The sequence below is a fragment of the Salvelinus alpinus genome, chromosome 12 (genome assembly GCF_045679555.1).
Source record: "Salvelinus alpinus chromosome 12, SLU_Salpinus.1, whole genome shotgun sequence".
In the NCBI taxonomy this organism is placed as follows: Eukaryota; Metazoa; Chordata; class Actinopteri; order Salmoniformes; family Salmonidae; genus Salvelinus; species Salvelinus alpinus.
This window is the reverse complement of record NC_092097.1, coordinates 2,166,831-2,191,636: the sequence shown is the minus strand read 5'-3', so window position 1 is coordinate 2,191,636 and position 24,806 is coordinate 2,166,831. Positions and strand designations below refer to the sequence as shown.

Sequence of the window (24,806 nt, the reverse complement as noted above, 5' to 3'; positions counted from 1 at the left end):
TATGTTAGTTAGCTGGCTAAGGCCTATCCAACACTGGAACTCGTCCAAGTGTCACGTTCGTCGTTATGTGAAAGAGAGGACCAAGGCGCAGCGTGATATAAATACATTCTTCTCTTTATTAGAAGAAGACAAACGAAACGAACACTATACAAACTAAATCAAAACAACAAACCGACGAACATGAAGCTATACAAAACAAATAAGTGCAGACACTGGCAACTTACACATAGACAATCACCCACAACCTACCTAATGACTATGGCTGCCTAAATTTGGCTCCCAATCAGAGACAACGATAGACAGCTGTCTCTAATTGAGAACCAATCTAGGCAACCATAGACTTACATAAACACCTACAATGAACACAACCCCATGAACTCTACAAACACCCCCTAGACAATACAAATTTAGCAATAATGGTTTGAAGGTTTGAGTTGGAAAGTTTTTTATGCCTGGTGTCAGACAGCTGTTGTGTTGTGCACTAAAGTCATAAAGTGAAGGGGAAAGGTTAGAGGAGCAGTGCACGTAGATGTGAAAAGGAATTATATAACATGCAAAGTGATGACGCTGTTTGTATGTGGCTGCTATGAAAGTGATCTGTTGAAAAACCTTTCTTAAATGGAAGCAAACGGAACGGAACAGGGATAAACCCACCTGAGTTTGCCTAATAGAAACTCTCATTTGCAACTGTTTGGACTAATACTCATAACAAAAATTGTCCTCCCTAATCTTAAACAGCATCGACCACCACTGATATATATTCTTTTTTTACTCAAACCTTCTCTGGGCCGGATTGAATGGTTTCGCGGGCCCACGATGTTACCCACCCCTGTTCTAATGCCTGTGAAATTTCGTATTGTCGAGTGAAAATATGCATAATGCTATTTATGCTATTCAATGGCTGGGATTTTGGAGATGCTTTAATACCTCTGGCCACTTGATGAACACAATGCAATCACTGTTGAGCCACAAACAGCCTCTTGAACTTCTTTTACGGGCATAATATGGCGGCCTTTTTTTTCTGCGGTTCACTTTCGTCTCCATAAGAGATTACTTTACATGCTTCAAATTGCAAATTTGTGCAATGCACTTTTCAGGCTATGAAACCGTTTCATTACTGAGCATGAGCAATCCCACCATACCTTCTCCGCTATGCAATCTGGTTTCAGAGCTGGTCATGGGTGCACCTCAGCCACGCTCAAGGTCATAAACGATATCTTAACCGCCATCGATAGGAAACAATACTGTGCAGCCGTATTCATTGACCTGGCCAAGGCTTTTGACTCTGTCAATCACCACATCCTCATCGGCAGACTCGACAGCCTTGGTTTCTCTAATGATTGCCTCGCCTGGTTCACCAACTACTTCTCTGATCGAGTTCAGTGTGTCAAATCGGAGGGTCTGTTGTCCGGGCCTCTGGCAGTCTCCATGGGGGTGCCACAGGGTTCAATTCTTGGACCGACTCTCTTCTCTGTATACATCAATGATGTCGCTCTTGCTGCTGGTGATTCTCTGATCCACCTCTACGCAGACGACACTATTCTGTATACTTCTGGCCCTTCTTTTGACACTGTGTTAACAACCCTCCAGGCGAGCTTCAATGCCATACAACTCTCCTTCCGTGGCCTCCAATTGCTCTTAAATACAAGTAAAACTAAATGCATGCTCTTCAACCGATCGCTGCCTGCACCTGCCCGCCTGTCCAACATCACTACTCTGGACGGCTCTGACTTAGAATATGTGGACAACTACAAATACCTAGGTGTCTGGTTAGACTGTAAACTCTCCTTCCAGACTCACATCAAACATCTCCAATCCAAAGTTAAATCTAGAATTGGCTTCCTATTCCGCAACAAAGCATCCTTCACTCATGCTGCCAAACATACCCTTGTAAAACTGACCATCCTACCAATCCTCGACTTCGGTGATGTCATTTACAAAATAGCCTCCAAAACCCTACTCAATAAATTGGATGCAGTCTATCACAGTGCCATCCGTTTTGTCACCAAAGCCCCATATACTACCCACCACTGCGACCTGTACACTCTCGTTGGCTGGCCCTCGCTTCATACTCGTCGCCAAACCCACTGGTTCCAGGTCATCTACAAGACCCTGCTAGGTAAAGTCCCCCCTTATCTCAGCTCGCTGGTCACCATAGCAACACCTACCTGTAGCACGCGCTCCAGCAGGTTTATCTCTCTGGTCACCCCCAAAACCAATTCTTCCTTTGGCCGCCTCTCCTTCCAGTTCTCTGCTGCCAATGACTGGAACGAACTACAAAAATCTCTGAAACTGGAAACACTTATCTCCCTCACTAGCTTTAAGCACCAGCTGTCAGAGCAGCTCATAGATTACTGCACCTGTACATAGCCCATCTATAATTTAGCCCAAACAACTACCTCTTTACCTACTGTATTTATTTATTTATTTTGCTCCTTTGCACCCCATTATTTCTGTCTCTACTTTGCGCTTTCTTCCACTGCAAACCAACCATTCCAGTGTTTTTATTTTTTATTTTACTTGCTGTGTTGTATTTACTTCGCCACCATGGCCTTTTTATATTTTTATTTATTTATACATATATTTGTTTGCCTTCACCTCCCTTATCTCACCTCACTTGCTCACATTGTATATAGACTTATTTTTTTTTTTTTCACTGTATCATTGACTATATGTTTGTTTTACTCCATGTGTAACTATGTGTTGTTGTATGTGTCGAACTGCTTTGCTTTATCTTGGCCAGGTCGCAATTGTAAATGAGAACGTGTTCTCAATTTGCCTACCTGGTTAAATAAAGGTTAAATTAAAAAATAAAAATAAATAAATAAAATGAGGTTATGTGTTAAAAATGTTTTGTTCTGCCTAAGGAGAACTGTGTTAGATTTGACGTATTGATTGTCATCCACTTGCTGTAGGTTATTCCACATGTGTAATTACTCATGTTATAACATGTTTTCTTGTTCCACTCTGTAATTAATATTTTGTAATTACATGTCTTAGAGTCACCTGTGAATTAACATGTTAATAACTTCAGAAAAAATCTGACCTTGTTACATGTACCAACAAGGTGCCAATACCATCAAATCCACATGTAAAATCAGGGTTGATAAATAGGCTAGGACCTGGTAACAATAATTGTAACAAGGCACACTCTGTCATTAACTACCAGTAATTTTCAATTAGTTTATTTCTATGACCTGGCTTAAAGGCCCAGTGCAGTTAAAAATGTGATTTTTCTGTGTTTTATATGTACAATGACTTCAGAAAGTATTCAGATCCCTTGACTTTTTCCACATTTTGTTGCATTACAGCCTTATTCTAAAATATATTTAAAAAACAATTCCCTCATCAATCTACACACAATAACCCATAATGACAAAGTAAAAACAGTACGTTGTTGAAGCACATTTGGCAGCGATTACAGCATTGATTCTTCTTGGGTATGACACTACAAGCTTGGCACACCTGTATTTGGGGAGTTTCTCCCATTCTTCTCTGCAGATGATCTCAAGCTCTGTCAGGTTGGATGGGGAGCGTCACTGCACAGCTATTTTCAGGTCTCTACAGAGATGTTTGATTGGGTTCAAGTCTGGGCTCTCGCTGGGCCACTCAAGGACATTCAGAGACTTGTCTTGAAGCCACTCCTGCGTTGTCTTGGCTGTGTGCTTAGGGTTGTTTGCTGTTGGAAGGTGAACCTTCGCCCCAGTCTGTGGACCTGAGCACTATGGAGCAGGTTTTCATCAAGGATCTGTCTGTACTTTGCTCCGTTTGCCTCAATCCTGACTAGTCTCACAGTCCCTGCCTCTGAAAAACATCCCCACAGCATGAAGCTGCCACCACCGTGCTTCACCGTATAGATGGTGCCAGGGTTCTTCCAGACATGATGCTTGGCATTCAGGCCAAAGAGTTCAATCTTGGTTTCATCAGACCAGAGAATCTTGTTTCTCATGGTCTGAGAGTCTTTACGTGCCTTTTTGCAAACTCCACGCGGGCTGTCATGTGCCTTTTACTGAGGAGTGGCTTCCGTCTTGCCACTCTACCATAAAGGCCTGATTGGTGGAGTGCTGCAGAGATGGTTGTCCTTCTGGAAGGTTCTCCCATATTCATAGAGGAACTCTAGAGCTCTGTCAGAGTGACCATCTTGTATTTGGTCACCTATCTGACCGAGGCCCTTCTCCCCCAATTGCTCAGTTTGGCCAGGCGGCCAGCTCTAGGAAGAGTGTTGGTGGTTCTAAACTTCTTCTATTTAAAAATGATGGAGGCCACTGTGTTCTTGGGGGCCTTAAATGCTGCATCAATTTTTTGGTACCTTTCCCCAGATCAGTCCCTCGACACGATGCTGTCTCGAAGCTCTACGGACAATTCCTTCGACCTCATGGCTTGGTTTTTGCTCTGACATGCACTGTCAACTGTGGGACCTTATGTAGACCAGTGTCTGCCTTTCCATATCATGTCCAATCAATTGAATTTACCACAGGTAGACTCCAATCAAGTTGTAGAAACATCCCAAGGATGATAATTTGAAACAGGATGAATCTCGTAGCAAAGGGTATGAATACTTATGTAAATAAGGTATTTCTGGTTTTTTATTTTGAATACATTTTCAGATAAAAACCTGTTTTTGCTTTGTCATTATGGTGTATTGTGTGTAGATTCCAGTTTTTTTTTTAAATGTATAAAATACATTTTAGAATTAGGCTGTAACGTAACAAAATCTGAAAAAAGTCAAGGGGTCTGAATACTTTTCGAAGGCACCATACCACACCCCCTCGGGCCTTACTGCTTAATTAAGTATATCCTATGTAACTACATTGTTCTTACTTGACACTTTATTCAGTATAACCTTTGAGCCAGGTAATAACACAGAAATGAACTCGTCTAAAATAACCAGTAGTTAGTCACAGGGTGTGTTTCCAGGTCCTAGCCTATTTACATCATCAGAGCAACCCTGGTTTTACTGGTGGATTTGATGGTCATGGCACCATGTAGTTACATGTAACTATGTCAGATTTTGGTTTGAGTTATTAACATGGTAATTCACAGGTGACTATCAAACATGTAGTTACAAAACATTAGTTGCGTAGTGTAACAAGAAAATGTGTAACATCAGTAATTACTTATGTGGAATAACCTTCAGCAAGTGGATGTGTAATTACTCAGTCATCCAATTGTGTTCTAACTAATACCGCTACAAACCAATTACATAGTAATACCTATGTAACTACTATGTTGGTACTATAGTTATTACTGTGTAGTCGCATAGTAATAGTGACAACTTAATGTAAAGTGTTGCCGACAACTATTTATGGTTTTGTATATCAGTGTACAAACAGTCAGCGTTGGACTCGTTACCTGCATGTTCTGCTCTGTTCTCGAAACATTTCAACAGTACATGTGGATTGAGTCTAATGAATAGGGTCCAACTAGTGGTTGAAGTGTTGTAAATAAAGTGGCCTTTTGTGTGTTGATGTTGACCTAAAGGGTAGAAATACATTTACCTCTTTTGTCATCTCATCTTATTTTACGTCATCTCACGTGTTATGTGCTGTGTCCTACCCCAGGAGCAGTATGTCTTTGTCCACGATGCCATCCTGGAAGCCTGCCTGTGTGGAAACACAGCCATCCCAGTCTGTGAATTCAGAGCCATATACTACAACATTATCAGACTGGACCCACAGACCAACTCTAGCCAAATTAAGGATGAGTTTCAGGTTAGTACTCTCCACTTCTGCCTGCCTGCCTGCCTGCCTGCCTGTCTGTCTGTCTGTCTGTCTGTCTGTCTGTCTGTCTGTCTGTCCTCTTTTCCTCCTAAGATGGGTGACATTTTCCTTCTCCAAGAACAAGGCTTTGTAGCTACCGTCAGGAGGCAGTATGAACTCGGCAGCTAAGCACTCGTGCTCCGTATTCTCTCTGAGATGAATATCCCATCACTATATCAAGCACAGGTCTCAGATCTGTGATCTGTCTCATAATGTATGATGCATATCTCTCTATCGCTCTCCAAATCTCAATATCCCTCATTCTCCCTCATACATAAGTCATCTGCAGCCTTTGCTTCAGTGAAGTGTTTGCACTTGTTGAAGGCACCGACTACCGGTAAATGCTGTTATGTTGGAATATGGAAATCAAAGAAAATAGGGGCAGATTATTTGTTTTCGTGGGCTTATCTACTCACCAATACGTTCTCCACTACTAGTCTGGGCAGTTGATTCAGGGCTATGTCATTGTGAGTGTTGCAGAGGAGGTGGTTTGGTGAATAACGCTAGCGGAGGGAAAAACCTTGCCTGAGACCTGAATACTAGTGTTAGTTCCCAGAGACTAATGTAATGCCTATATGCTTTAGCTTAGAAGAATATTGTATTATATTACTGTGTCTTGCGAACATCTCGGGTTGGAAGTTAATACCCAGTAGGTTACAAAAAGTCCACGTGTCGAAGATGAAAATAGTCAGCAACTCTTGTTAAGACAATGTAGGTTTTAAAAAAACCTTTTTAAAAACTTGTTAAGACCTGACAAATAATTGTAAAAATAACGTCTTCGCTCTCCAGACTCTGAACATCGTGACTCCCCGGGTGAGGCCTGAAGACTGTAGCGTGGGACTGCTCCCCCGGAACCACGACAAGAACCGCAGCATGGACGTCCTGTCTGTGGATCGCTGCCTACCTTTCCTCATCTCTGTGGATGGAGAGTCCAGTAACTACATCAACGCTGCCCTCATGGATGTAAGTTAATCTCGCTCTTGCTCTCGCTCTCGCTCTCAACCACTGGTATTGTCCCAAGGTGCAAACCCTGCCAATCTGGCAGTCTGTAGCCGGACTCAAACAAACGCTCAAAGATTTAAAACACTATTTGCAGACTCCCAAGTAGGGTTTAACCATTGGCTTTAGCTTGGCTGAAGATGTCATCCAAACTGGCAGACACAGATCAGTTAGTTTGAGATATGCTTTCGTACTGTTGTGTTCTGACTTAGTATAGGGATTTTATGTTTATTGCATTTGTTGTGGGGATATGCGGAGGCAGAAACTGGGTTTAACAATTAAATGTCATAGTGCAATACAAAAGATAACAAACAACATCATTTAACAACACACCATTAAGCCATAGCACTGTGGTAAATGATGACTGTGAGGCAGCCTCATAGGCTCTCATAGCAGATCTATACACACAGATCAGTGCCATTTAAGATGAGGGAGGATGATTATTTTTTTCATTAAATATACAACCAAATATAGCTAGTTCTCTCTCTCTTGCTTCTTAATAATTTTGGAAGAAATACATTTGCTCAACTCTTGTCTATCTCTCTCTTTGAGTCAACTACTCACCACATTTTATGCACTGCAGTGCTAGCTAGCTCTAGCTTATGCTTTCAGTAGTAGATTCATTCTCTAATCCTTTTATTGAGTGGACAACTGGTCAGTTCATGCTACAAGAGCTCTGATAGGTTGGAGGACATCCTCTGGAAGTTGTCATAATTACTGTGTAAGTCTATGGAAGGGGGTGAGAACCATGAGCCTCCTAGGTTTTGTATTGAAGTCAATGTACCCAGAGGAGGACAGAAGTTACGCCATGGTGCTACTCTACAGAGTTCTGCTGAGGCTACTTCATTGCAAAACAGTGTGTTTTAGTCAATTATTTGGTGTCATGTGAATATATTTAGTAAAGTTTTATCTAAAAAGGATAATTTGTTGAAATGTTTCGCTAAAAAAAATTATAATAAATTGATAGGAGGATGGTCCTACCCTTCCTCCTCTGAGGAGCCTTCACTGACATAGATCCAGATAAGCTACACAGAGCTGATAAGACAACAACGGCAGACAATAACAAGCACAGAGGTGGAGTTAAATAAAGCCAGCGGTGCCTTTCCCAGACCCGGCCTGCCTGGCAGCAGCGTAATGATCTGTAGTTGGATTTCTCTTGTCAATGCATTACGGCGCAAGGTTAACACTGTCCGTGGGAGTCCGCCTGGTTTGGCTCTTTGTCCTTCGCCACGAGTTGATCAGGCATTGGAGTCCCTCTCTCTTTCTCTCTCTGTCTCTCTCTCCTTCTCTACTGAGGGCTGAAGTGCTGTGTTAATGATTTTTTTCCCAGAGCCATAAACAGCCAGCAGCCTTCATCGTAACCCAGCACCCGCTGCCCAACACGGCCGCCGACTTCTGGAGGCTGGTTTTCGACTACAACTGCTCCTCGATAGTCATGCTCAACGAGATGGATGCAGCGCAGGTGTGTATTGTTCACCCTCTGGGTTCGCATACACACAGGCATGTGCGCACACACATATATGTGCACGTAAACATACGCATGCACACACGTAGACACATACACACCCACAGTGACTTTGCTTATCTCTTTGACTATCGGTCTGCCGTGGGGGTCTTAAACAGGCTCTATTGCTCTCTGTTCATCTCGATCTATCTCTCCATTGTCACCTCCTCCTCCGGGTCTCACACACACAGTTTTATAGGGCAGGATAAGCTGCTCTTTTCTCCACCAGGGGTTTAACTATCCGACATAGGTGCCAGAACCCTCAGACAGACACCTAGATTGAAGCCCAGCAAAGGCCTATTGCCTATTGCCTATTGACTGCCTATTGACAGTACTAGACTGGAGGATAGCCCATCATGGCCCTTAGCTGTAGGTGTACCGTGCAGAGGCTAATATGGTCAAGGCTTTTCCTCCGTGTGCACGTAACCTTCCATTGATTCCACCGAGCATGTTAGCAATGTTTCTCTTTTTCTCGTACTTGTATGACCTTGCATTTGAAGTCAATAATGGTGTGTTGGAGATGGTTTTGATCAAATGGCCAAAGCAACGTGTAGTTTATTTAACGTTTTCAGTGCTTTCCAATGGGTAGAATACTCTATGTCAACAACAGTGTCCACAACAGCATGTGATGTAGCAAGGCTCACGCCATATAAATAGAATTACTAGCACGGACATTCCCAGTCAAGTACATTTTCTGTGATGGGTGCACCGGTGGCCATATTAAATGTATAAAGCAGAAAGAAATAAATATATTTCAATGGCTAACTCCCTCTTTTCTCCCTAGCTTTGCATGCAGTACTGGCCCGAGAAGAGCTCCTGCTGCTACGGCCCCGTCCAGGTGGAGTTCATCTCAGCCGACATCGATGAAGACATCATCAATCGCATCTTCAGGATCTGCAACATGGCCAGGGTCTGTATCACAATATAGAAAGTACGGTGGCAAACCCGGTTTTAAAATGAATAGGTAACACTGTATATATAGGTGACTTATTATCATCACAGTCATATAAACTAGAATCTATGGCTGTAGGACTTTATATGGCTCTGCTCGTTTTCTCTCATGGGTCACGAACTGTATTACATCCCATAGGTCACAGACCAGCATAAAAAAGAAACAGATGCTCAGATGCCAGATGTACTACTGTACATTTGTCTTGCCTCCACTTCTCCAACACTCCACTATAATATGTCGCTAGGACACTGTCTTGTCAGTTAGACTCCTTCAAATGTCAACCTAATTGCTTGTGCCATGCACACCACATACCCATGTCAGACCTGGGTTAAGAAACTATTCTAAATCATTTCTAATACTCCAGCTGTGTTTGAATGAGCTTGCCGGGCAAAATGGAGCAAATAGAATAGCCCCAAAAGTGAACACCATATCAATTTGGCACTCCAGGCAGGCTGAAGCAAATGCTCAAAGCACGTGAAATATTTCAAATAGTATCCGAACCCGGGTCTGATACATGTGCACAATCGTCCCGTAAACATTTAGACTCTGCTTTGAGCCCTGCCAATGGGGATGGCGCTAACAGACAGGCCAAGCCTGGCAGCGCAATTGCTGGTTCAGACTGGTTCCATATGAGGAGCTTTATTTACACTAATACTCATTAGACACCTTAAATCACTGCCACGTGAATCCCTGTGTTTGTGGCACTCGGTTACTCCTTTCTCTCTCCTCTCCCTCTTGCTTGCTCACGGCTCCCCACTTTAACCAGCGGAGACGGCAGGCTTCGCCAGCCAGCTAATCAACACTTAGCTCCGTGATGGTGCAAAAAAGCCACAGCGGTGGCGTCTCCAATTTACCATGAAATGGTTCCATCGCCACCGCGAGAGGCACATGACACGGCTCCTGTACGACGAAATGAGTCTCTCCCTTGTTCCCAGCTTGGGCCTGGAGCCAGATGACGTCTTTGTTGTGGTTGCCAGTCGTTGGCTTGTTGGCTCTCCTCTGGCTAAGGGAAGCAAAGCTGAGTCCAAATACACTGGGAATAGATGTGCTTCTGATGAGGTGCTCAGTGCGTCAGCAGTTAATTAATGACTTGAGTGGCTGAGTCGTTTATATTTGCAGTGGACACAGAGGTAAACTTGATCCCCCTTCAAATTGGCGAAGTCCATCTACCAATTTTGATGATGGTTATAACGAGGAGGAAGATTAGCTTGCTAGTGGTTGATGATTATGCTAAGGATGATGAGGATACTATCTGTGATGTTGTCCATGATGTTGACCACAACAATGTTGATGATGATGATGTTGATAATGGCATTCATTTATGATTCTTTGGCAGCCCCAGGATGGCTACCGTTTGGTGCAGCATTTCCAGTTCATCGGCTGGCCGGCCTATCGGGACACACCCCTGTCCAAGCGCTCCATCTTGCAGCTGGTGAGACGTCTGGCCAAGTGGCAGGAGCAGTACGACGGGGGAGACGGACGCACCGTGGTCCACTGCCTGTGAGTAGCTGAGGGCCTGGCTCAAATGAAGTTCAGTCTTTGTATTATGGTGTCGATATCAGATTCACACGTCCATGGAAGTTGTAAACTCATACGGTTGTCCATAGTAGAACAGTTATGTCCATGGTATTTGTATGCTGATATGGTGTCCATATTAGGACAATCACACTTCCATGGAAGTTGTATTTCCATACGGTGTCCATATCAGAAAACAGTTCTTTACTCATACAGTGTCCATGCGTAGATAGTCACTTGCCCATGGAATTTGTATACAGGGACATTGTATACGAGACAGGATGTAGAGGGGTAGAAACGATTAAAAATCAAATGCTGGAATTAATTCAAATTCTGCTGCTAAATGAGTGAAGTTAGTGGTAGAAAAAATGATCTGTATATTCTGTCTGGCCATACTCATATACAACACTATACTCTCAGACAGTAAGACAATAGGGAATGTGCTTTATGAATGTATTTATCACGGCTCGCTTCCACAGTGCTGTTTCCTTCTAGAGCAGGGGTACTCAACTACTATTTGAGAAGGTCTGGTCACACATATTTCCTAGATGGCAAAGGTTATCGGCATAGTAACAAACCTCGACCAATGTGACCCCAAACTGTTCAAACTGTTCCACCCACTCTTGTTGGCGGAGAGAAAATGTTGCCGTTTTAAAGCTAATTTTCTACACATTTTGCCATCGGGCGGAGAGAAAAACGAGCATTTTTAAAGCTAATTTCCTCAAATTCTACACATTTTGCCATCGGGCAGAGAGAAAATGGAGCAGTTTTCAAGCTAAGTTCCTGCAATTTTACACATTTTGCCACGTCTTCTGTGTGTTTTGATACCTGAGTGACACAACAAAATCAATGAGTGCCCCCTGGGGATCGAAGCCCCTGGGAACATAATCTGGCCATGATAACTACAATATTTAGATAGCTAGTTCGCCTAATTTACCCATTTAGCTAACATGGCCAGCAGTTAATCAACTGGACATTTATCGCAGGTTAAGAATAGCTCTCTAAGGTCTGTCAGTGAAGGACATTGCGAGGGGGAAAACAGCCCATGCACTACCAAATTTCGAAATTGTACATCGTGCGTTCTACTATTACAACTCTCAGGCAGCATTAAGTTAAAAACCTGACTGAATCCCACGGACAAAAAGTTTTTTAAGTCGGGAGCCCCGGATTAAGACCGCGATCCGCCAGTTGAGTATGGCTGTTCTAGAGTATATACCAGACATGGGCAAACTACGGCCCGCGGGCCACATACGGCCCGTTAGGCTTTTTAATCCGGCCCGCCGAACTTGTCCAAATTATAGTAAAAACCTCCTTTTTTTCCCCTTTCCCTGCAATGCCCACGTTTCCCCAATAGATGGCGCACTCAAAACACATTGACCGTTGTTGGAGTGGCGCGTATTTCTCTTTATTTCACTTTAATTTTCACTTCGTTTCACGTCACCATTAAGCGAGAATTGCCACAACAAAACTAACTCCAGACTTTGATGCACTGGCAAAAAAGGGAGACCAACAACACTGTTCCCACTGAAATGGTGAGTTTTTCTGCTGTGTTATGAAAAAATGCATATGGAAAGTTTGGAAGTGCGTCTTTTAATTAAGAGCAATGCGCATTTACGCACAGCAGCGGTACAGTAGCTTTATTAACACGCCGCACATCGCTCTTAATTTAAATTTAAATTTTCAGCTGCAGGTAGGATATTTAATACAGCCTATGTCTGTGTGCTTGGCAACGATACACGTGTACTGTTTGCGCGTGAAGGCGAGGGCGTCCGTGGCGAGTTTGTAGAGCGCGCGGTCAGGACAATCCATCCATGATTTTGCGGAGTTTAACACAAGTAGATATTATTGAGCTTGAGTATTTCGTTGTGTAATAATATGTTTTGAATGTTGAAAGTGATTCCATTTTTCAATAAATGTTGATTTCTTTAACTTTGCACCTTCGATTGAAACTTATTAAAAACAGACGCAATCTTGATAAATCACAGTGCGTATGTTATTTTAATCTATTTACATTTCCTCATCCCGGTATCTGCGAAATAGTATGTAAATGCCATATCTTGCATATTCCTTGAGACAAATTTATTAACTGATAAGGGTTATTTTTCACATTTGAAAGACAGTTAATAAATTGGGTTGTAGTGTTCTTACTGTGCTATGAGGTTTGCACACACTACATTTAATGCTTTAGTATATCCGGCCCAAACACTCCCTCCAAATGCTCCTGGCCCGGCCCCTCTGTCAAATTTTAGAACCCATTGTGGCCCGCGAGTCAAAAAGTTTGCCCACCCCTGGTATATACAGAGGATGGAAAGTCCTTTGAGACTTTCCTATGACTCTCAACCACACTATTTCTGTTGTGGTGAGAGATTGCTTTTAAAAGTCACCATGGAGGGCCTCCCGGGTGGCGCAGTGGTCTAGGGCACTGCATCGCAGTGCTAGCTGCGCCACCAGAGTCTCTGGGTTCGCGCCCAGGCTCTGTCGCAGCCGGCCGCGACCGGGGGGTCCGTGGCCGGCTGCCATACCAGGCGGTGATGCAACTAGTCTGGATGCTCTCGATGTTGCAGCTGTAGAACTTTGTGAGGATATGAGGACCCATGCCAAATCTTTTCAGTCTCCTGAGGGGGAATAGGCGTTGTCGTGCCCTCTTCACGACTGTCTTGGTGTGTTTGGACCATAATAGTTTGTTGGCTATATGGACACTGTCTGTCACCTTGATTACTCAAAATTATCTCGACCTGTGTGCACCTACGTTGTAAACTTTCATTCATAGGCTAGGTTGTAGCAACCCCATGATGGGTACAGTGAAAATTGTAGTATCATGTAGTAGCCTAAACCTATCCATGTTACATTGAACTGGGTGAATGGGATATGAATGAATGTTGTAATAGAAATAAGGCCATGCTCCCCAAAAATATAATCGTCCTCCCTCATCTTAAACAGCAACGACCGCCACTGACCCCCTTTATTTTGATATGGTAGGTGGACAAAATGACAAGAATATAAGTGTCAAATGTGTGTGCCCAGGTAAGAAACACATCTCCAGCGCTAGAAACTCAACATCCAATCTCTTGAAGCATCTGCCAAAGTAACACGCTTGTCTACCTCATCCAAAACAACCAAGGCTTGATTTCAATCATTCAGGAGCACAGGCTGTAACCCGGGGAGAGCTGAACAAGCTTGTTGCTGGGTATGTAGTCGAGGAAATGCTGCCCTTATCCACTGGTGTATAGGCCTACATAACGTAACATTGACAACGTTTGCATTGAGTGAGGATGCGCAATGCTTTGGGGTTGAACACAAAAGTCATATAACAAAAGTACTATTAGTGTAACTCATTGCTTTTCCCAGGGAGTCAAAAATAAAGTAATAAAGAAGTAACGAGTAATAGGTAATATATATATATTTTTAAATGTAACGACCCCAACACTGGTGCTAATATGGACACTGTAATTATGACTTGTCTCATAGCCAGAAGCATTAGAGCATTTTAGGTGCCCCAGGAAAGAAAAAAAAGTTTGAGGGAACCAATCAAAGCTCAACACATTCAGGAGCACATTTTTGTGCGAATACTGTTTGTACAACGGCCTCCTATCCACACCAGTGAGTCAGCTCGCCCTCACTGACTACTTGAGTCACGTCAGCCAGACTGGCGCAGACCCTAATTCCGCCTCCTCTGATAACCATAATGGTAATAGCGTACCTTCTCTCATTTAGCAATGGTTTCATAATGTGTATTACCTTGAACATGTTGGAGGAAATACTTCAGTGGGCGGCAATGAGTCCCTTCAAGACCCTTCAGTACTACTTTTCAGAGATTGGGCAGAGTTTGATTTTGGTTGAGTGGTCAAGCATTTCTCATCTTTTCCAAATGCCCCTCCCTCCTCTCTCTCTCGTGTTTTAGGTTTTATGTATCACACGTGTTCTAGTTGAAACCAAATGGTTAGAGAATTTGTGAGAGAGTATTTTCATCATTAATGGTCCGACTGTTTGAGTAGTAAGGCATGCAGAATATTGTATGCAGGGGATGCAGGGGCTTGAGGCTGCCCTAATTTGGACTTCGTAATACACACATGGGCTTAAGCTCAGTCTATGTGGATTGGATAGGAGATGGGCTACGGTAGTTCTGCTGCTGGGTTAGATTCGTGGGTTTTCCTCCATGTTTTAATGAATGCCCCAGGTACAGTCCCACGTCCTGCTATACTGTACATGGTACACCTCTCACATTAATGAAATACACTGCTCAAAAAAATAAAGGGAATACTTAAACAACACAATGTAACTCCAAGTCAATCACACTTCTGTGAAATCAAACTGTCCACTTAGGAAGCAACACTGATCGACAATACATTTTACATGCTGTTGTGCAAATGGAATAGACAAAAGGTGGAAATTATAGGCAATTAGCAAGACACCCCCAATAAAGGAGTGGTTCTGCAGGTGGTGACCACAGACCACTTCTCAGTTCCTATGCTTCCTGGCTGATGTTTTGGTCACTTTTGAATGCTGGCGGTGCTTTCACTCTAGTGGTAGCATGAGACGGAGTCTACAACCCACACAAGTGGCTCAGGTAGTGCAGCTCATGCACATTTGTGGCCTGCTGGAGGTCATTTTGCAGGGCTCTGGCAGTGCTCCTCCTTGCACAAAGGCGGAGGTAGCGGTCCTGCTGCTGGGTTGCTACCCTCCTACGGCCTCCTCCACGTCTCCTGATGTACTGGCCTGTCTCCTGGTAGCGCCTCCATGCTCTGGACACTACGCTGACAGACACAGCAAACCGTCTTGCCACAGCTCGCATTGATGTGCCATCCTGGATGAGCTGCACTACCTGAGCCACTTGTGTGGGTTGTAGACTCCGTCTCATGCTACCACTAGAGTGAAAGCACCGCCAGCATTCAAAAGTGACCAAAACATCAGCCAGGAAGCATAGGAACTGAGAAGTGGTCTGTGGTCACCACCTGCAGAACCACTCCTTTATTGGGGGTGTCTTGCTAATTGCCTATAATTTCCACCTTTTGTCTATTCCATTTGCACAACAGCATGTGAAATTTATTGTCAATCAGTGTTGCTTCCTAAGTGGACAGTTTGATTTCACAGAAGTGTGATTGACTTGGAGTTACATTGTGTTGTTTAAGTGTTCCTTTTATTTTTTTGAGCAGTGTATATTCAACAAAGTAATACATCATATAGATTGGTTCAGAGATATTGTAAAGGGGCTGTTACAACATAGTTTTTTTGACCATATATCAAAACTTTGTGCATCCCAACGGGCGATTTTGATCGACTCTCTTTACCCACTCTCTTTTACCTTCTCTCCCTCTTTCTTTACTCTCTCCCTCTTTCTTTACCTCTCCCACTCTTTCTTTACTCTCTCCTTTCTTTACCTCTCTCCCTCTTTCTTTACCTCTCTCCCTCTTTCTTTACCTCTCTCCCTCTTTCTTTGCTCTCTCCCTCGTTCTTTACTCTCTCCCTCTTTCTTTACTCTCTCCCTCTTTCTTTACCTCTGTCCCTCTTTCTTTACCTCTCTCCCTCTTTCTTTACTCTCTCCCTCTTTCTTTACTCTCTTTGCCTCTGTCTTTACTCTCTCCTTCTTTCTTTACTCTCTCCCTCTTTCTTTACCTCTCTCTCTCTTTCTTTACCTCTCTCTCTTTCTTTACTCTCTCCCTCTTTCTTTACCTCTCTCCCTCTTTCTTCACCTCTCTCCCTCTTTCTTCACCTCTCTCCCTCTTTCTTTACCTCTCTCCCTCTTTCTTTACCTCTCTCTTTCTTTACTCTCTCCCTCTTTCTTTACTCTCTCCCTCTTTCTTTACTCTCTCCCTCTTTCTTTACTCTCTTTGCCTCTGTCTTTACAATTATGTCCTCCTAAAGGTTTCCGCATTCTTTGGTTCGGCTGGCGCCTACCACGAGAACCGAACGAGTGTTCGCATACCTTTGACCTTTGCTTGAAAAGACATAAGCCTGGTATGGCAACTGCTTGGCCTCCGACCGCAAGGCACTACAGAGGGTAGTGCGTACAGCCCAGTACATCACCGGGGCCAAGCTTCCTGCCATCTAGGACCTCTATACCAGGTGGTGTCAGTGGAAGGCCCTAAAAATCGTCAAAGACTCCAGCCATCCTAGTCATAGACTGTTCTCTCTGCTACCGCATGGCAAGCGGTACCGGAGTGCCAAGTCTAGGTCCAAGAGGCTTCTAAACAGTTTCTACCCCCAAAGCCATAAGACTACTGAACGGCTAATCAAATGTCTACCCAGAATATTTGCAACCCCCCCACTACGCTGCTGCTACTTTCTGTTATTATCTATGCATAGCCATTTTAACAAACCTACCTGCATGTACATAATTATCTCAAATACCTTGACACCGGTGTCCCCGCACATTGACACATTGACTCTGTACCGGTGCCCCTTGTATATAGGCCCGCTATTGTTATTTACTGCTGCTCTTTAATTATTTGTTTTTCTTATCTCTTACCTTTTTTAAAACTTTTTTTTGTAGTTATTTTCTTAAAACTGCATCGTTGGTTAAGGGCTTGTAAGTAAGCATTTCACTGTAAGGCCTACACCTGTTGTATTCGGCGCATGTGACAAATAAAATGTGATTTGATTTGATTTGACATTCGCTTGAAAAACGAGAAATAGTACTGTTTGTCCATCTTGAGACGCAGTAGCCAGTAAACACTTCCTCAAAATAGTTCAAATTAATCTAAGATAACTCAATGAATCTGTCATTAATTTCAACGTTTTTGCTAAGGAGATCTTAGTCACCCAATTGTACATCTAACTAGGATGTTTCTTGCAGTATTTATCGCCTGATAATGTGTCCCACGTTCTCAACTGAAAACGGAAAATGAGTCAGCTATCGTTGAATGACAACAAATACTTAATTGAAGAATCTCTACTGTTGACCAATCACCGACGAAGGGGCGTAGACTTTAGTTTCTGAAATTCGGCTTGCATCTAGAAAGAAATGTGTGTGCACGAACAGCCGGGAAATCCTTGCTGAAGGCCAAAACGGACAAAAACGTCGCATAACGTCGTCATAATATATGCACAAACTGTTTCCGAACTGTTTCTGATGGGAAGCATGAGGACGCCTGTATTCGCTCTCTCTGTCCTGTTCTCATCCCCCTCTTTGTCTTAATTATTCCCTCTTTCTGTCCCTTACCCTGCCGTTCCATCGCTCTCCCTCTTCATCTCTCTCCCTCTTAATTTACCTCTCTCCCTACTTTGTTCTCGGTCTCATTCTCTCCATCTTCCTTTGGCCTTTTCTACCTTTCTGTCCCTCTTCCTCGCTCTCTCTGCCCCTTTCTCATCCCTCTCTTTACATCTCTTTTAACCGTTCTCTCTATCCCATTTATCCACCTTTCCTTACCTATCTTTTAACCTCTCTCTCCAACAGGATGGGTGGTGGACGTAGCGGTACCTTCTGTGCCATCTGCAGCATCAGTGAGATGATCCAGCAACAGAACATTGTAGATGTGTTCCACACCGTCAAGACCCTGAGGAACAACAAATCCAACATGGTGGAGACTATGGTACGTTACACTGACCACAACAGGTGATGTGGTACTGTATAGGTGGCTTGAGGAGGGTTATTAGTACCTATCAGCAATATATGACACACACTCAGAACACACAGTTGTGGCTGTATTGGACAGGTTCAAGACCATACACAGACGGGTAGACACAGCCACAGAGGCACATGCATGTACGCACACACATTCTCAGGCTGATGACTTGCTATTGCAGGTGTTGTGTTAATAGATGTCTCTACGCCTTCTCATATAGCCTCAGAAACCAGATGCTTCATTTGACAGATCCATCTCAGGATGGGCACAGCTGTTCGCTTAGAATTCAAGTCGATTTTGGGGCAAAAGACAACTGCTGTAATAAAAAAGTTATTGGTGACTTTGAAGATACCGTCATAATACTCCATGAAATTTTGATGAAAGATGATTTGATTCTCTTTATTTTTTATCTAGTGTTATACTACAGCATTGTTTAATACACTTTTCTGATTGGCTAGAAGGGCATTCTAGAATGGACATTAAAACCAGATAACGGGTCATCTTGCAATCATGACGCAATATGCCCCTACACATGCAGATCGATACCCCATAATGACAAAGCGAAAACAGGTTTTAAAAAATTTCCGAATGTATACAATAATTAAAACAGGAATATGACATTTACATAGTTATTCAGACCTTTTACTCAGTGCTTTGTTGAAGCCCCTTTGGAAGCAATTACAGCCTTGAGTCTTCTTGGGTATGACGCTGTACCTGTATTTGGGGAGTTTTTCCCATTCTTCTCTGCAGATCCTTTCAAGCTTTGTCAGGTTGGAAGGGGAGCATCGCTGCACAGCTATTTTCAGGTCTCTCCAGAGATGTTCGATCAGGTTCAGGTCCAGGCTCTGGCTGGGCCACTCAAGGACATTCAGAGACTTGTCCCAAAGCCATTCCTGCGTTGTCTTGGCTGTGTGCTCAGAATCGTCCTGTTAGAAGGTGAAACTTCACTCCGGTCTGAGGTTAAATGCTGGTCATGGCTCAGATCAACACCATCATCCCAAAAACCCTAGACCCACTCCATTTGGCATACCACCCCAACAGATCCACAGATGACACAATCTCTATTGGACTTCACACTACCCTTTCCCAACTGGAAAAAAGGAACACCTATGTGAGAATGCTATTCATTGACAACAGCTCAGCGTTCAACACCATAGTACCCTCAAAGCTTATCACTAAGCTATGGACCCAGGGACTAAACACTTCCCTCTGCAACTGGATCCTGGACTTCCTGACGGGCAGCCATAGGTGGTAAACGTAGGTAACAACACATCTGCCACACTGATCCTCAATACGGGGGCCCCTCAGGGGTGCGTCAATAGTCCCCATCTGTACTCCCTGTTCACCCATGACTGTGTGGCCAAGCAGGACTCCAACACCATCATTAAGTTTGAAGACGACACAACGGTGGTAGGCCTGATCACCAACAACGATGAGACAGCCTATAGGGAGGAGGTCAGAGACCTGGCAGTCTGGTGCAGGATAACAACCTCTTGCTCAACATGATCAAGACTAAGGAGATGATCGTGGACTACAGGAAAAGGAGGGCTGAGCACACCCCCATTCTCATCAATGGGGCTGTAGTGGAGCAGGTTGAGAGCTTCAAGTCCCATGGTATCCACATCACAAACAAACAAACATGGTCCAAACACACCAAGACAATCTTGAAGAGGGCATGACAATGCCTATTCCCCCTCAGGAGACTGAAAAGATTTGGCATGGGTCCTCATATCCTCACAAAGTTCTACAGCTGCACCATCGAGAGCATCCAGACTAGTTGCATCACCGCCTGGTATGGCAACTGCTCGGCCTCCGACCGCGAGGCACTACAGAAGCTAGTGCGTAATGCCCTGTACATTACTGGGACCAAGCTTCCTGCCATCCAGGAGCTCTATACCAGGCGGTGTCAGAGGAAGGCCCTAAAAATTCCCAAAGACTCCAGACACCGGCAAGCGGTACCGGAGCGTCAAGTCTAGGTCCAAAAGGCTTTTTAACAACTTCTATCCTCAAACCATAAGGCTGCTGAACAGCTAATCAAATGGTACCTGGGATATTTGCATTGACCCCCCCCCCCCCCTTTTTTTATGCTGCTGCTACTCACTGTTTATTATCTAACGATAGTCACTTTACCCCTACTTACATGTATATATTACCTCGACTAATCTGTAGTGTATTTAGTAAATATTTTCTTAACTCTTGTTTTTCTTCAAACTGCACTGTTGGTTAAGCGCTTATTAGTAAGCATTTCACGATAAGGTTTACACCTGTTGTAATTAGCCCATGTGGAGGTTGTGAGCGCTATGGAGCATGTTTTCATCAAGGATCTCTCTTGACTCTGTTCATCTTTCCTTCGATCCTGACTAGTCTCACAGTCCATGCCACTGAAAAACATCCCCACAGCATGATGCTGCCACCACCCATGCTTCACCTTAGGAATGGTGCCAGGTTTCCTCCAGATGTGACGCTTGGCTTTCAGGCCAATGCGTTGAATCTTGGTTTCATCAGACTAGAGAATTTTGTTTCTCATGGTCTGAGAGGCCTTTAGGTGCCTTTTGACAAACTCCAAGCGGGCTGTCATGTGCCTTTTACTGTGCTTCCGTCTGGCCACTTTACCATAAAGGCCTGATTGGTGGAGTGCTTCAGAGATGGTTGTCCTTCTGGAAGGTTCTCCCATCTCCACAGAGGAACTCTGGAGCTCTGTCAGTGTGACCATCGGGTTCTTGATCACCTCCCTGACCAAGGCCATTCTCCCCCGATTGCTCAGTTTAGTGGCCAGCTGTAGGAAGAGTCTTGGTGGTTCAAAACGTATTCCATTTAAGAATGATGGAGGCCACTGTGTTCTTGAGGACCTTCAATGCTGCAGACAGTTTTTGGTACCCTTCCCCAGATCTGTTCCTCGACACAATCCTGTCTCGGAGCTCTATGGACAATTCCTTCAATCTCATGGCTTGGTTTTTGGTCTGACATGCACTCTCAACTGCGGGACCTTATATAGACAGGTGTGTGCCTTTCCAAATCATGTCCAATCAATTGAATTTATCACAGGTGGACTCCAATCAGGTTGTAGAAACATCTCAGGGATGATCGATGGAAAAAGGACGCTCTTGAACTCAATTTTGAGTCTCATAGCAAAGGGTCTGACTGCTTATGTTAATAAGGTGTTTCTGTTTTTTATTTGTAATACATTTGGGGGAAAAATCTAAAAACCTGTTTTCGCTTTGTCATTATTGGGTATTGTGTGTAGTAGATTGATGAGGAATATGTTTGATTTAATCAATTTTAGAATAAGGCTGTAACATAATTTGCATAAAGGGAAGTGGTCTGAATACTGTATATATTTCTACCGGTAAATGTTTGCTTTGTGTTGTCTTCTTTGGCAACAGTGGTATAAGCAGGATGAACAGCTTAAACAAATGCAACGGAAGAAACGTTGCTGTTATTCTGGCTGCAGACTGTGTAGCCATTGCTAGTTGGCTAGTTGGTTTGCATCCATAAATATCAAACTAATCTCTGCTTGTGTTTCCTTTTAATTAATTATAAAAAAGTGAGTCAAATTTCGGACAGATTGGTAATATGACAATCGTGCCAATGACTGACTAGTGCTCTGTTTTTATTTCCCTTTTCTAGGAACAGTACAAGTTCTGCTATGAAGTTGCTCTGGAGGCCCTTAGCTCATTCTGAGAGAGCAACGCTGCCTCTCGTGTCTGTGGGACACAGTGCTGACACTGCAGAGACACCAACCCATACGAGGCAGCGGATGTGTGTGTGACCACACACACACACGTGAGAAACTCTATACTGAAGAAAAAACGCCCTCCACCCTGGGGTTATGTGTGCGCTTTTGCAAGACCGGGACCCCTTTCGCTTGTGTAAAGAAAAAATGGAATGAAAACCTTTAAACACAGCTTTCCTCTTTCTTCAATGTCCATCTTGGACTGTGATGTGATCTTGTACAGTCATTTCCTTTTTAGATATATGCCTTGAATTTTATTCCCTCAGTGTAAAAATACAAACCAAGAAAATAAACCGACATGGCTTCCGCTGATGGGGATAAAAAAAACACACACAAAAACAACACAATCAGATTAACAAACAGAACAGATACCACCGTACAGACGAAGACAAATGCAAGATGCGAAGATTTGAACTCTACCTGGCTTTGCATCTCTTTTTAAAGAATATTAATAACGACTGTATTATATATTTACCCCCTGTTTTAACGGACACAAAATGGCAGATATTTTTTGTAATTCTTTGGATTTTGTGGTTCCTGCAACTCCTTTACATCCATGTGCACACGCTGGTTCTCACATTCGCAAAGTGGCATTTTCTGTCAATGGCTTGGTTTCTTTTGGTGTTGTGGCATGTTCTCATCCTGTTGTCCCATGGCTCTTGTGCTGTGCAGACAATCATGAATTATTCTGGGCCTGGTTTTCAAAAGCATCTTAAGGCTGAGATGTGTTTGGGAATCCGGGCCCTGGTTTGCTGCAATGAAAATGAGAGAAGAGTCAGTCAACACTTTAGCATTCTATGCTGGCTCTACACAGTATTCATCTAAACGTATTTTACATTCATGTGTTTTGTCATTTGCACTGTATTTTGCACTGCTTTGCCTTCAATCCCATTTTAAAATGGTCTCGTGTAGGGGAGGCTAGGGGCAATCGTAACAGGGAGAAATTGTAACACATTGCATTTCAGCAGGAGTGATGAAACACACACAGTACATTTATGTTATGTCTGCTTGAAAAGTTACAGCCAGATATCTCACTATATTCACTTTTAAATGGGCAAATGTTTGTTTTTCAGGGATGAAAGTCGTTTTTTCCACCAGTTGTATTTTTATTATACTGCCCTTAGCATTAGTGTCCAATAATTCAAACTATCATCATTTTCATCACTATATGTTGACTAAACATTGATATGAATGACATGTCACTATTGTTGTCTCTTACTAGGCACATGAGGTTTTGTCATGGCTGCTGGGTTGGGGGCAATTGCCAATTGTAATTCAGTGTTAAAATGACCCTGAGCCAAGCAGTCAAATTATGAAAACAAGTGATTTTAACTTTAAGATTGTATGAGTTATACAAATAACTTTAAATAGCTGTGGGGTCCTGCAGAGTGCCACAGAAATTGTAAACGGATATAATCTGGAAACCGTCATGTTATTCAGATATTTTGAGAGGAACCAAATGGCCATGCACAAACACGGGTGTTACTGTAATTATTGGTTACATACATAGAAATATTAATACTTATTGAAAAATCATTACTTACGTCTATGATAATATGATAACTTAAAAAACATTCATGTTTATGAATTAAGTGAATTTATTTTGTTTATTTTTTAGGTGTTACATTTGACCCCAGCTACTGTTACAATTGCCCTTGACACAGGGCAAATGTAATGTGTGATTGGATTTCAATCAATATTGTGATCTGACAGTCATATGTACAGACATACAGTGGGGAGAACAAGTATTTGATACACTGCCGATTTTGCAGGTTTTCCTACTTACAAAGCATGTAGAGGTCTGTAATTTTTATCATAGGTACACTTCAACTGTGAGAGACGGAATCTAAAACAAAAATCCAGAAAATCACATTGTATGATTTTTAAGTAATTCATTTGCATTTTATTGCATGACATAAGTATTTGATCACCTACCAACCAGTAAGAATTCCGGCTCTCACAGACCTGTTAGTTTTTCTTTAAGAAGCCCTCCTGTTCTCCACTCATTACCTGTATTAACTGCACCTGTTTGAACTCGTTACCTGTATAAAAGACACCTGTCCACACACTCAATCAAACAGACTCCAACCTCTCCACAATGGCCAAGACCAGAGAGCTGTGTAAGGACATCAGGGATAAAATTGTAGACCTGCACAAGGCTGGGATGGGCTACAGGACAATAGGCAAGCAGCTTGGTGAGAAGGCAACAACTGTTGGCGCAATTATTAGAAAATAGAAGAAAATAGAAGAAGTTCAAGATGATGGTCAATCACCCTCGGTCTGGGGCTCCATGCAAGATCTCACCTCGTGGGGCATCAATGATCATGAGGAAGGTGAGGGATCAGCCCAGAACTACACGGCAGGACCTGGTCAATGACCTGAAGAGAGCTGGGACCACAGTCTCAAAGAAAACCATTAGTAACACACTACGCCGTCATGGATTAAAATCCTGCAGCGCACACAAGGTCCCCCTGCTCAAGCAGGCGCATGTCCAGGCCCGTCTGAAGTTTGCCAATGACCATCTGGATGATCCAGAGGAGGAATGGGAGAAGGTCATGTGGTCTGATGATTCAAAAATAGAGCTTTTTGGTCTAAACTCCACTCGCCGTGTTTGGAGGAAGAAGAAGGATGAGTACAACCCCAAGAACACCATCCCAACCGTGAAGCATGGAGGTGGAAACATCATTCTTTGGGGATGCTTTTCTGCAAAGGGGACAGGACGACTGCACCGTATTGAGGGGAGGATGGATGGGGCCATGTATTGCGAGATCTTAGCCAACAA

General features: G+C 43.3%; 1 protein-coding gene across 8 annotated transcripts in view; it reads left to right on the top strand.

Moving 5' to 3' along the window:
* Window positions 1-23,748, top strand: part of LOC139535357 (receptor-type tyrosine-protein phosphatase T) — a 504,254-nt gene extending 480,506 nt beyond the window's left edge. For all 8 annotated transcript variants that reach the window (XM_071334697.1, XM_071334695.1, XM_071334698.1 and 5 more), the window contains 7 exons: window positions 5,562-5,711; window positions 6,549-6,722; window positions 8,089-8,220; window positions 9,047-9,172; window positions 10,551-10,714; window positions 18,123-18,258; window positions 21,919-23,748. In XM_071334697.1, coding sequence (XP_071190798.1) covers window positions 5,562-5,711; window positions 6,549-6,722; window positions 8,089-8,220; window positions 9,047-9,172; window positions 10,551-10,714; window positions 18,123-18,258; window positions 21,919-21,972 — 936 coding nt within the window. In that variant the 3' untranslated portion in view covers window positions 21,973-23,748. The remainder of the gene's footprint in view (window positions 1-5,561; window positions 5,712-6,548; window positions 6,723-8,088; window positions 8,221-9,046; window positions 9,173-10,550; window positions 10,715-18,122; window positions 18,259-21,918) is intronic.
* The last annotated feature ends 1,058 nt before the right edge of the window (window positions 23,749-24,806 follow it).